This window comes from Thalassophryne amazonica, chromosome 20 (genome assembly GCF_902500255.1).
Source record: "Thalassophryne amazonica chromosome 20, fThaAma1.1, whole genome shotgun sequence".
Classification (NCBI taxonomy): Eukaryota; Metazoa; Chordata; class Actinopteri; order Batrachoidiformes; family Batrachoididae; genus Thalassophryne; species Thalassophryne amazonica.
In genome coordinates, this window is record NC_047122.1 from 14,734,941 (window position 1) to 14,747,853 (window position 12,913).

Here is a 12,913-nt window from a genome sequence, read left to right on the forward strand (position 1 = left end):
TCTATAAACTATGTTGTCACTGTTACACTAAAAAATGAACCTCTGTCTCAACAAAGCAAAAGTGATGTTAACAAATTGCATTGATTTTTTAAAAGTTATTTCAACTTAACTAGAGATGTCTTGTGGCATTAACTCAGTTGAAAGTTGAAATAACTGTAGTTAAGTTGAAATATCTTCTTTTTTTTTTTTAAATCTGTGCAAATTTTTACATCACTTTTTTTCTTGTTGAGACAGCGGTTCCTTTTGTTAGAGTGTAGTTTGTGGGATATCTCACAAATACACAAATAGATGGCAGTGACCTTTGGTGGAGAGGTCAACCTCGGGTCAAGAAACAGATTAAATCATGTCTTCAATTCATTTCAGTGTTATTTCAAGCTTGTGAAACAGCGCCCCCACGTTCACTTCACTTCAACCACATTAAGAAGATTAAAGAAGACTGTTGGGCCTTGCCAGAGGTCTTGTTACCTCCAGCAAGAAAGTTAAGTTTTCATTGCCATCAGTCAGTCAGTTAAATGTCCCAAAAGAGCATGAATAGGTTTCAAAAGCAAAGCTGAGCAATAAGTGTCAAAACACTGTGACCAGGATCACAATATGAATGATGAGATTAAGATCAGGGATCAGGATTAAAGCACAGAATCAGAGAGATCAGCAATCAAAGACAAGAGATCAGGAGCAAAGAGCAGGATCAGGATCCCAGTTCAGCAATCAGAAACAAACGACAGTGATCAGGATTGAAAGTTGTCAGTGAGGATGTAAGAATGTTAGAGTGTCCACAGTTTGTAAATTTGATCGACTACTAACAGAACATTAAAAACAGTTTTAGGTGACCTTTATGGAACAAGAGAAGGAAACTCTTCAATAAAAATAATACTAACAATAATTTTCAAAGGTATTGATCAATCTCCATGAAAGATGGTGGAATCATTAATCACATTAAACAGAAGAACTACAGTCATTTCATTTTAGCTTTGAGCAGGATGATGACTGAAGTAAGTTCCTTCAGCTTCTCCATTTTCAGCTCAGGGTTTCCATCTACATGTTGATTTTACACAAGATGCCTTTCTTTATGTAACTCCATATTACATGGAGAACAGACACAGTGGTCTTCAACGGGGAACCTTCTGCTTTGGAAACAAGACCACTATCCACTTGGCCACTACGCTGCCGGTGTGTGTGCATGTTGACAAAATAACAGAGACAATCAAAAAGTAAGTGATCATTTAGACAGAATGATGTTGGTGAAGCTGCTGCATTGTAAAAAATGAACCTCTCAGCTTTGTCACTGGTGGAGGTATTCAAGCTCAGAGTGCCCGAGTAGTTTTCACAGGTTCTGGGTACTTCTTAGGTTCCCTGTCCTGAAATTCAGCTGAGCACTTCTAAATCTTCATTAGCCTCTGACACATGTGAGGAGGACCCCAGAGCTGGGCTGGAGCTTGTTCTCAAACTCATCGATCCGTATAAGTTTGCTGCCTGTTTGGAATATGCAAAGGCTTTCTTCCGAATCATCTCCCCTTTCCACATGGAGATCATGAGCAGGGTGGAGAGCAAAACACCACCAAGGGTGAGCAGACACAGCCCCGCGATGACACACTGCTCCAGGTGAGCTCCTAGCTGGGCTTTGCCCCACTCCAGCCTTTCAATCTCCCTGGCGGACACACTGTCCCGGTCCACCTGGATGTCCCTGGGGACTGAGTAGGAGATGGCCACCAAAGAGATGCCAGTGACCAGGCAAGAGACGGCAATAATGAAGCCATAATCCACAGACTTCCCTGAGCCATCAGAGGAGAGGTCTTCATCAGACAGCAAATAAAGTTCTGGGATCTCCTCCTCCTGCTCCTCCATCCTCTCCTCCTCGTAGAAGGTGCTTGGAAAGCAGTGACTCACTCTGCATGTTTGGAGATGGAGATCTTCTTCAGACTGGTGTCTGTAGGAAAAAAAAGTTTCCGTTTGGTTCTCCAGCCTCGTCTCTGCCCATGAGGCTGAATCGCTTTGTGGTTTGTCCTCCAGCTTTGTCTCTGTCCATGGTCCTGAAACTGTCTGTGGTTTGTCCTCCAGCTTTGTCTCTGTCCATGCTCCTGAAGCTCTCCATGGTTCTTCGTCCGTCTTTGTCTCTGTCCGTGGTCCTGAAACTCTCCATGGTTCTTCGTCCTCCTTTGTCTCTGTCCATAGTCCTGAAGCTGTCTGTAGTTTGTCCTCCAGCTTGGTCTCTGTCCATGCTCCTGAAGCTCTCCATGGTTCTTCGTCCGTCTTTGTCTCTGTCCGTGGTTCTGAAGCTCTTTGTAGTTTATCGTTCAGCTTTGTCTCTGTCCAGGCGGCTGATTTATTTCCTTTGCTGGCGGCTGCTCTAGTCTCTGTCCGCGGTGGGGAAACCTCGTGACGGTGCCAGGTTCCACTTTCCCCGGTTATGCCGTATAGAATCACGGACGCGCCTTTCGGTTCAGGTCGGCGGCTCAGGTGATCAAAGTAAAAAAGTTCGACATCAGCCATCTGAACAGGTGCCGACTCGCCTTTTTAGTCAAATACATCCGCTTCTGCAAATGAAGCATAAAAAAAAAAGAAGGTGGTTCGAGGGTTTATTAAAACCTGCGCGTAATTACGCGAAGGCAACTTCCGTCGTCCGCACGCGTCGCGGCTGTAAAGCTCTTTGTGCGCTTCGTTCCGTGATGTAACCACAAGCTGGATCCAATTAAATCCATATGAGTCTCTTTCTCTCCTTCTTTTAGGTGCAGCACAAACCTCAGCAACTCTGAACCGCGGTCCCGTCCAGTAATGAAATGTTGGAATCCTCCCTCACACTTTGTAAGTGGTGCTTCCTTCTTCGTGCGGCGCGAATCACACCGAGTGCGCACTAATAATTCGCATTAAACGCGCTTTGCTGAGCACCTCTTTCCTCATATGGGTTTGCTCCTGGGTTCATTAGATGAAAAGGTTTTGACAGAAGCCTGTGCGCGCAGATGGACCGCCTCACAGCCGTGATGCTGACCGGAGTCTGTGTGCACGCTCATCAGATGACACGCACCAGACTCCACGGGCGGCTCCACCAGTTTGCAGATCAAGTGGCCAAAGGTTGGGGGGGGGTCACATTTCCTATGAAGGCAGCCACTTGTTTGGTGTGTCTGGACTTCAGCATGGAGCACCTTATAGTCCACAAATATACTGTTATGAGACAGCGAGACATTTATGAAAGCAAGAAAAACTATAAGGGCACTCAGACAACTCATACCTCCACAAGGTGTGTGTGTGTGTGTGTGTGTGTGTGTGTGCTTATGTGATGGAGGACAGCTAATAGGACTCTGGTCTTCATGTCCATCTCTCACGCCTGAGATCGTGAGTTCACATCGTGAGTGGGCGCGACACTTAAAAGATCATTAAAAACAAACTACTGGACAGATTTTCTTCAAACTTGGACAGACACAGCGAAGTGACTTGATTTTGCAGTAGTTTGTTCAAAGGTCAAGGAAAACATGATCTGAAAAAGACATATTTTATTTGTTTCTTTCAACAACTTGAAGTCCAGATGGAGGATTTAAAGCATACATTGATCAGTAAATTATTGGTGATTGACTGGTATGAATGACTTCATAATGAGGTCACACAGTCTTAAACACCATTACAGATGGAGGTATATTTACTTGTACACTTAGATTGTGGTGTGCGTGCACAAAGCCTGCAACAGCCCTCTGATGACTTTCATTTTCTTTTTCATGTTGAGGAAGTCATTCCTTTGAGCTCTTCTCCAACATTTTTAGATCCCAATTGTAAATCTTTGATCCAAACTGTTAACTCTATCCCAATCGCTAGTCTTTGATCCGAATTACTCATCTAGAACACTACTAGGGGAGGTGATGGTCTAGTGGCTAAGGTGTTGGGCTTGAATCCGGAAGATCGTGGGTTCAAATCCCCACCTGACTGGAGAATCACTAAGGGCCCTTGGGCAAGGCCTTTAATTCCCTATTGCTCCCAGCATGTAGTGAGCGCCTTGTATGACAGCACCCTGACATCGGTGTGAATGTGAGGCATAATTGTAAAGCGCTTTGAGTGTCTGATGCAGATGGAAAAGCGCTATATAACTGCAGTAGATCCTTATCACTCATTTTATCTTAATCACTGAACGTTGATCCTGTGCTTGACTCTAAGAAATGTTTAATATAGTGGCTTAATCGAGTTATGTCAGCCAGTTCTGCAAAACGTGATTATTGAAATGGGAAAGAAAATATATAGCTAATAGTAATAAATTGTTTTTGTATGCTTTTGTGGGATCAAGTGAAATAACTAAATACATCACTTAATTTTGTGGCATGTATAATGTCCTTTGATTGTATCAGGTGGAAAAGTGCTAAAGAAATATTGAACTTTACATCACTGTGAGCACTTTAAATTAATACAAGATTAAAACAGCTACACAGATACTGATTCAACACCAACTCTGCTGATTTTTTGTCATCATTGCGATTACATTTTTGCTGTTTTTAATCTGTTTTAAATGTTTTTTTTATTTGTCTTAGTGTTGGAAACCACTTTGACATGGTTGCTATACAAATAAGAAGATAATGATGCAACAATGTGGAAACGATGATAATTTGATACAGTTTAGGTTACTGTGTGGTGACCAAATTCCAGAGGTGGCACTGAGCACCCTGTCCACCCTTCTGGATCAGCATAAGGTCACACGACACCCAGCGGGGCGGGCAGCTCCTGCAGCCGGAGGGATGTAGGATCATCATCTTTCCCTCCTGTCAGTAGATTTAAACTCATTCTCCAGATAATAAGCATTTAAATAAATGAAATCAGTGTCACAAAGACACATATTTAATTCCCAAAAATGAGGGATTTTTTTTCTCTTTTGAGATTAACAATTTACACATCATTTTGGTGACTGACACATTTATGGAGCCAGTCTGCTTTGAATCCATCAAAACCATATCAAATCCCACTGAGGCAGCGCTGTGAGACGCTCACATCGGCAACTTGCAACTTTTCAGGGAGCCTCAGTTTTAGGTAGCAGGCATGAGTTTTTGAAACAGCACTGCATCATTTTATTCTTCAGCTAAATGTATTAAACAGTAAAACTAAACACCGGTGTCCAAAAATTAAGAGATTTTCATCTTCCTGAGCTCCAGACCTCCTCATCTCACTGAAAACAACCTCTTTCTTTAGAGAACTGAAGCAAATGTTGGCTAAAGTTAATCAAAGCTTGTGATTACAAAATGCTGCATATTTGTTTTAATGCGCGGATGGTGCCGCGTCTGTCCACTGAACATTTAGTGCCTCAGAAGAAGATGAGAGCAAAGGTCACACATTTGTCCTACAACATTTCACTTTGTGTGGCTTTGTTAATCTAGTTTTAAATTTCAACCTCAATTTTCATATCCGAGCCAATTCAAAGCATAAACTGAACATGTTGTGTTCCACAAACAGTGACTGCCATGAGTGCTCTTGAGCAAAAATGTAAACGGTCCATCAGCTGCAGCCTGTCAGCAGTGTTGCTCTTTCTGGACATGATGCTTGACGTCCTCTGGAAAACACTTTGCTGTAAAAAGAGAATCACTCTGCTCTTTGATATTGCACTTTAACTCTGCACTTTGACTCTACACTTTGACTTTGCACTTTGACTCTGCTCTTTGACTCTATGCTTTGACTTTACACTTTAACTCTGCACTTTGACTCTGTGACTCTATGCTTTGACTTTACACTTTGACTCTGCACTTTGACTCTACACTTTGACTTTATACGTTGACTCTGCACTTTGACTCTGCTATTTGACTCTGCACTTTGACTCGATGCTTTTAGTAACTCTGCCTCACTTCAGTTTGAAGCAATGTGTCATTTAATTTGGGCAGCGGTCCCACTTTATTCACACCATTCAGCAAACTGAAGCACCTCTCACTGATGAATCTTAAAAAATGTTTCTAAATGTTTCAATCATTTTCAGAACCAAGGAATTCCCACTGCCCATGAGATGCCACCCTTGTAGTATTTCATGCATTTCAAAAGAGTAAGTCAATTTGTGGTGCATTTGTTTCATTTAAACTTTGAATCATTTCAAAACACTGAGTTCTTTTCTGAAGTAAATGTTTCATGTTTATTGTTTTGAACCTTTTGAAACAGTGAATCTTGTTCTAGTTACTGAGAATAACCTCTTTCAGCCACTGCAGTCTGCTTTTAGAACACACCATTCCACAGAGACAGCTCTTACTAAAGTGGTAAATGACCTTCTGCTTGAAATGGACTCTGACATCACTATGGTTCTGTTATTGTTAGATCTCAGTGCTGCATTTAACAAGGTGGACCATGGTATATTACTGGGAACCACTTTGGAACTGCTGCAAATGTCATCATGTGGTTGACATCCTACTTATATTTGAGCAAATATTTGCTCATTTTGAAATGGATGCCTGCAACACATTTCAAAAAAGCTGGGACAGTGGTATGTTTACCACTGTGTTACATCACCTTTCCTTCTAACAACACTCAATAAGTATTTGGGAACTGAGGACACTAATTTTTGAAGCTTTGTAGGTGGAATTCTTTCCCATTCTTGCTTGATGTACGACTTCAGTTGTTCAACAGTCCGGGGTCTCCGTTGTCGTATTTTGCGCTTCATAATGCGGCACACATTTTCAGTGGGTGACAGGTCTGGACTGCAGGCAGGCCAGTCTAGTACCTGCACTCTTTTACTATGAAGCCACGCTGTTGTAACGTGCAGAATGTGGCTTGGCATTGTCTTGCTGAAATAAGCAGGGACGTCCCTGAAAAGACGTTGCTTAGATGACAGCATGTGTTGCTCCAAAACCTGGATGTACCTTCCAGCATCTTAGCTAATTATAGGCCAATCTCCAACCTTCCTTTTCTCTCAAAAATTCTTGAAAGGGTAGTTGTAAAACAGCTAACTGATCATCTGCAGAGGAATGGTCTATTTGAAGAGTTTCAGTCAGGTTTTAGAATTCATCATAGTACAGAAACAGCATTAGTGAAGGTTACAAATGATCTTCTTATGGCCTCGGACAGTGGACTCATCTCTGTGCTTGTTCTGTTAGATCTCAGTGCTGCTTTTGATACTGTTGACCATAAAATTTTATTACAGAGATTAGAGCATGCCATAGGTATTAAAGGCACTGCGCTGCGGTGGTTTGAATCATATTTGTCTAATAGATTACAATTTGTTCATGTAAATGGGGAATCTTCTTCACAGACTAAAGTTAATTATGGAGTTCCACAAGGTTCTGTGCTAGGACCAATTTTATTCACTTTATACATGCTTCCCTTAGGCAGTATTATTAGACGGTATTGCTTAAATTTTCATTGTTACGCAGATGATACCCAGCTTTATCTATCCATGAAGCCAGAGGACACACACCAATTAGCTAAACTGCAGGATTGTCTTACAGACATAAAGACATGGATGACCTCTAATTTCCTGCTTTTAAACTCAGATAAAACTGAAGTTATTGTACTTGGCCCCACAAATCTTAGAAACATGGTGTCTAACCAGATCCTTACTCTGGATGGCATTACCCTGACCTCTAGTAATACTGTGAGAAATCTTGGAGTCATTTTTGATCAGGATATGTCATTCAAAGTGCATATTAAACAAATATGTAGGACTGCTTTTTTGCATTTACGCAATATCTCTAAAATCAGAAAGGTCTTGTCTCAGAGTGATGCTGAAAAACTAATTCATGCATTTATTTCCTCTAGGCTGGACTATTGTAATTCATTATTATCAGGTTGTCCTAAAAGTTCCCTAAAAAGCCTTCAGTTAATTCAAAATGCTGCAGCTAGAGTACTGACGGGGACTAGAAGGAGAGAGCATATCTCACCCATATTGGCCTCTCTTCATTGGCTTCCTGTTAATTCTAGAATAGAATTTAAAATTCTTCTTCTTACTTATAAGGTTTTGAATAATCAGGTCCCATCTTATCTTAGGGACCTCGTAGTACCATATTACCCCAATAGAGCGCTTCGCTCTCAGACTGCAGGCTTACTTGTAGTTCCTAGGGTTTGTAAGAGTAGAATGGGAGGCAGAGCCTTCAGCTTTCAGGCTCCTCTCCTGTGGAACCAGCTCCCAATTCAGATCAGGGAGACAGACACCCTCTCTACTTTTAAGATTAGGCTTAAAACTTTCCTTTTTGCTAAAGCTTATAGTTAGGGCTGGATCAGGTGACCCTGAACCATCCCTTAGTTATGCTGCTATAGACGTAGACTGCTGGGGGGTTCCCATGATGCACTGTTTCTTTTTCTTTTTGCTCTGTATGCACCACTCTGCATTTAATCATTAGTGATCGATCTCTGCTCCCCTCCACAGCATGTCTTTTTCCTGGTTCTCTCCCTCAGCCCCAACCAGTCCCAGCAGAAGACTGCCCCTCCCTGAGCCTGGTTCTGCTGGAGGTTTCTTCCTGTTAAAAGGGAGTTTTTCCTTCCCACTGTAGCCAAGTGCTTGCTCACAGGGGGTCGTTTTGACCGTTGGGGTTTTACATAATTATTGTATGGCCTTGCCTTACAATATAAAGCGCCTTGGGGCAACTGTTTGTTGTGATTTGGCGCTATATATTAAAAAATTGATTGATTGATGATTGATTGATGGTGTCATCACAGATGTGTAAGTTGTCCATGTCATAGGCACTAACACACCCCCATACCATCACAGATGCTGCCTTTTGAACTTTGCGCTGGTAACAATCTGGATGGTCTTTTTCTCTTTTGTCTGGAGGACATGATGTCCATGATTTCCAAAAACAATTTGAAATGTGGACTCATCAGGCCACAGCACACTTTTCCACTTTGCGTCTGTCCATTTCAAATGAGCTTGGGCCCAGAGAAGGCGGCGGTGTTTCTGGATGTTGTTGATGTATGGCTTTTGCTTTGCATGGTAGAGTTTTAACATGCACTTGTAGCTGTAGCGACGAACTGTGTTAACTTACAATGGTTTTCTGAAGTGTTCCTGAGCCCACGCGGTAAGATCCTTTACATAATGATGTCAGTTTTTAATGTAGTGCCGCCTGAGGGATTGAAGGTCACGGGCATTCAATGATGGTTTTTGTCCTTGCCGCTTATGTGTAGAAAGTTCTCCAGATTCTCTGAATCTTCTGATTATATTTTAGACTGTAGATGATGGAATCCCTAAATTCCTTGCAATTGAACATTGAGAAACATTGTTCTTAAACTGTTGGACTATTTTTTCACTCAGTTGTTCACAAAGTGGTGATCCTCACCCCATTTTTGCTTGTGAATGGTTGAACCTTTTGGAGATGCTCCTTTTATACCCAATAATGACACTCACCTGTTTCCAATTAACCTGTTCACCCGTGGAATGTTCCAAACAGGTGTTCTTTGAGCATTCATCAACTTTCCCAGTCTTTTGTTGCCCCTGTCCCAGCTTTTTTGAAATGTGTTGCAGGCATCCATTTTAAAATGAGCAGATATTTGCACAAAAACAAAAAAGTCTATCAGTTTGAACATTAAATATCTTGTCTTTGTGGTGTATTCAATTGAATATAGGTTGAAGAGGATTTGCAAATCATTGTATTCTGTTTTTATTTACATTTCACACAATGTCCCAACTTCATTGGAATTGGAGTTGTTGTTGCTCTCAGTGTGTCTTTTACAATAATGTAGTGTCAGATCTTGTCCTTGCAAAATACGGGGCCCCACAAGCATCCATGTTAGGCCCCCTGCTTTTCTTCCTCTATATAGCACCCCAAGGGCAGATATTGAGATGCTATGGAATTACTTTTCATTGTTATGCTGATGAGACTCACGCACAGTAAGTAAGACTTTGGAGGACTGCCTGGCTTTATTGAAAAGCTGGATGTCTTGTAACTTCTTGGTTTTAAAGATGAAGTTAAACTTTACTGATCCCACAGTGAGTAAAGTTCACCGTTACAGGTAACAGGAGGTAAAAAGGCAGCGTAGATTTAAAAAACAAAATATATACAAAAGGTGACATTTCAACATGAAATTGTAACAGATTATTGCACATGTAACATCCTATTGCACATGTTAGAGTAGCAGTGTCAGTGCAGTGGGTATGTATGGTTACAGTGCAGCATTACACAGTCTGATGGATGATGGAATGAAGGAGCTTTGGAAACGCTCCTTCTTACACTTAGGGTGTAGCAGTCTGTTGCTGAAAGCACTGCTTTAGGCACTCAGTCTGATGCAGAGGGTGGGAGGTGTTATTTATGATGGCGAACAAGACTAATGTTAAAAAATTGCAATGATGGTTGTGGGTTCTGTGAGACATGGACATCAATTTGAACAGCTAACACTAAACCTAGACTATGTTATACAATATAATGACAATGTGAGGAACCTTGGGGTGATTTTCAATCTCACACTGTCCTTTGACCTACACATTAGAGAAATCACTACGACTGCTTTCTCCCATCTTCATAATATAGCAAGGATTCGTCTCATCCTGTTTATGGCCAACAGAGGCTCTGATCTATGCCTTTGTCTCTTCCAGATTGGATTACTGCAATGTCTTATTCTCTGGTTTACCGCAGCCCTGCATTACAAGTCTCCAACTGGTTCAAAATGCTGCTGCTAGAACATTGACTAGATGTAGAAAGTTTGACCACATTACCCTGATCTTGGCCTCTCTTTACTGGTGTCCTGTCTCTGTGAGGTTTGATTTTAAGGTTTTGTTACTAACTTATAAAACCTTTCACAGACTAGTGCCTCCCTACCTAGCCAACCTAATTAAACCTTATGTACCGGCCTGAGCTCTGTGTTCTCAGGATGCAGGATTACTAGGTGTCCCTAAGGTTAAAAAGAAGTCAACAGGCCACAGAGTGTTCTCTAAATGTGCACCGGTTTTATGGAACAATCCGCTTGCTGAGCTAAAACCATGGGATTCTGTAGAGTCATTCAAGTCCACATTAAAGACTCATCTGTTTTCCCTTTTCTATGGCTGTGTGCTTGGTGTCGAGCCATTTTCCCTCTCCTTTTAAATTGTATTATTAAAAATGGAGCAGGTCTCAGTCTCATTATATCAAAATTTAGGGTTTGTTCATGAAGCATAGGGTTAGCAGCCGATTACCACATCGGTACCCTCTCTGCTTCTGTTGATTTATTGTTATCAAAACTAATGCCCTAGGTGCTGTTCATTCCGTCCGATTAATTCTGCTCTGTCTTTCTGTGTGAGGTATTGCTGTTGAGACTGGAGAGAGTTGAGAGCCACATGCTGAGCGAATGGATGTGGTGTGACCTGCACCACATGACTGACAATAAACTGAAGCATTACAGAGTTATGATGACTGCCAGAAGTGCCACTGCAGGTTTTCTTTTTTTTTCTTTTTTGTAACAGTGCAGCAGATAAGAGAATATTTAGAGGGGAATCCTGCAAATGGTGATAAAAGCATCAAATTCAGCAGAAATGGTCCTTAGACACTCCTCTTTTGAAAAACCGATTGGCCACTTGACTTTTCAATCGGTGGTCAGGTAGAGGTCAATTGAAGAATTACACAGAGGTCAAAATTAAAGGATGCTCCAATCATATTGAAAAATATTCCACATTATTTGACTGATCATAAAGATTCCAAAAAGGTATAGTTTGGACTATGTGTGACTGAATTCTATGGAGTTACGGGTTAAAGCAGCAAGAATGGTGACAAAGGTCAGCTTCAATTTGTACAGGGTTCAAAAGTTAAAGTTGCTCCAATTTTGATAAAAAAGTGATGCAAAGTACTAGTTCAGTTAACACGGTTTTAAAAAGTAATAGTGTGGACCATGTATCATCCTTACTTATCATGTTACAGGGTAACATATGTCACATGTCATAGAATCCAATAGACGTAGACCTTGTTTGACCTTTACTTTGGAGACCAAGCATTCAACACTGTCAACACTATTCCATTTATTAATCCTATTAGCTCAACCAATAATTTGCATCACGTTTTACCAAAATTGGAGCAACTTTAACTTTTGACCCCTGTACAAAATGACACTGACGTTTGTCACCATTCTTGCTGTTTTTATCCCGTAACGCCATAGAATTCAGTCACAGATAATCCAAACTACACCTTTTTAGAATCTTTATGATCAGGCAAATAATGTGGAATATTTTTCAATATGATTGGAGCATCTTTTAATTTTGACCTCTGTGTAATTCTTCAATTGACCCCTATATGACCACCGACTGAAAAGTCAAGTGGCCAATCGGTTTTTCAAAAGAGGAGTGTTTAAGGAGTATTTCTGCCGAATCTGATGTTTTTATCACCATTTGCATGATTGTTTCACTTATCTGCTGCACTATAATTGTATGTAACTTAGTAACTGTTAGCATGGCCTAAGCAGTGGGACACCCCTCTGAGTCTGGTCTGCTTGAGGTTTCTTCCTAAAGAACAGCAGATTTTTTTTCCTTATCACTGTCACCTATGTGCTTGTTCAGGGGGGTTGGTCAGGACCTAACCCATGTGAGGCGCCTTGGGGTAGCTTTGTTGTGATTTGGCTCTACATAAATAGATTAAATTGAACTGAATTAAAACAGTTTGTCCATTTAGCTTTTTGAACATTTCAAACTACTAATTTGTTTTCAGAAATGATTGTTTCACTTACTATCTTTAGCAAATCTATTTCTAAAGTGATTCTAAAGTCATTTGGCATTGCAGTAAAATTTAAAGGTTTCACAATGAGCTCTGGCAAACTTTTTTTTTTCCAAGTATCACCACCGCTCTGTGATTTGAAGTGATGTGTTGTTTCCTCCGGCCAGGTGCTTTCAAGCAGCGTGGCTGTTTTCTTTACACCATTCATCAAAGTCTGGTGTTTTATTCTGACATTTGTGCTGTGAAGCTACAACACAAAGTTCGATGTCTGTCTGCCTCAGACACCAGCAGGTTACGGAGCACAAAACAGGCATGTTTTCAAATCGTGCATGTGTATCGTGCATACTGAATACACTTGAATGATGTTT

At 41.1% G+C, this 12,913-nt stretch overlaps 1 protein-coding gene across 4 annotated transcripts; it reads right to left on the reverse strand.

Annotated features, from left to right (window-relative positions):
* Positions 1–1,231: 1,231 nt before the first annotated feature.
* On the reverse strand, positions 1,232–2,593 carry LOC117501444 (transmembrane protein 74). 4 transcript variants are annotated; one of them, XM_034160342.1, is made up of 2 exons: positions 2,267–2,593; positions 1,232–2,218 (listed from the first exon to the last, which is right to left on the reverse strand). In XM_034160342.1, exons 1-2 carry the CDS (start codon positions 2,485–2,487, stop codon positions 1,363–1,365), a joined length of 1,077 nt encoding a protein of 358 aa, XP_034016233.1. In that variant the 5' UTR covers positions 2,488–2,593; the 3' UTR covers positions 1,232–1,362. The 4 variants fall into 4 exon arrangements, with proteins under 4 accessions (XP_034016233.1, XP_034016235.1, XP_034016234.1 ...); XM_034160344.1 differs by having other exon boundaries at positions 1,232–2,024; positions 2,265–2,593; XM_034160343.1 differs by having other exon boundaries at positions 1,232–2,199; positions 2,248–2,593.
* Between the last annotated feature and the right edge of the window lie 10,320 nt (positions 2,594–12,913).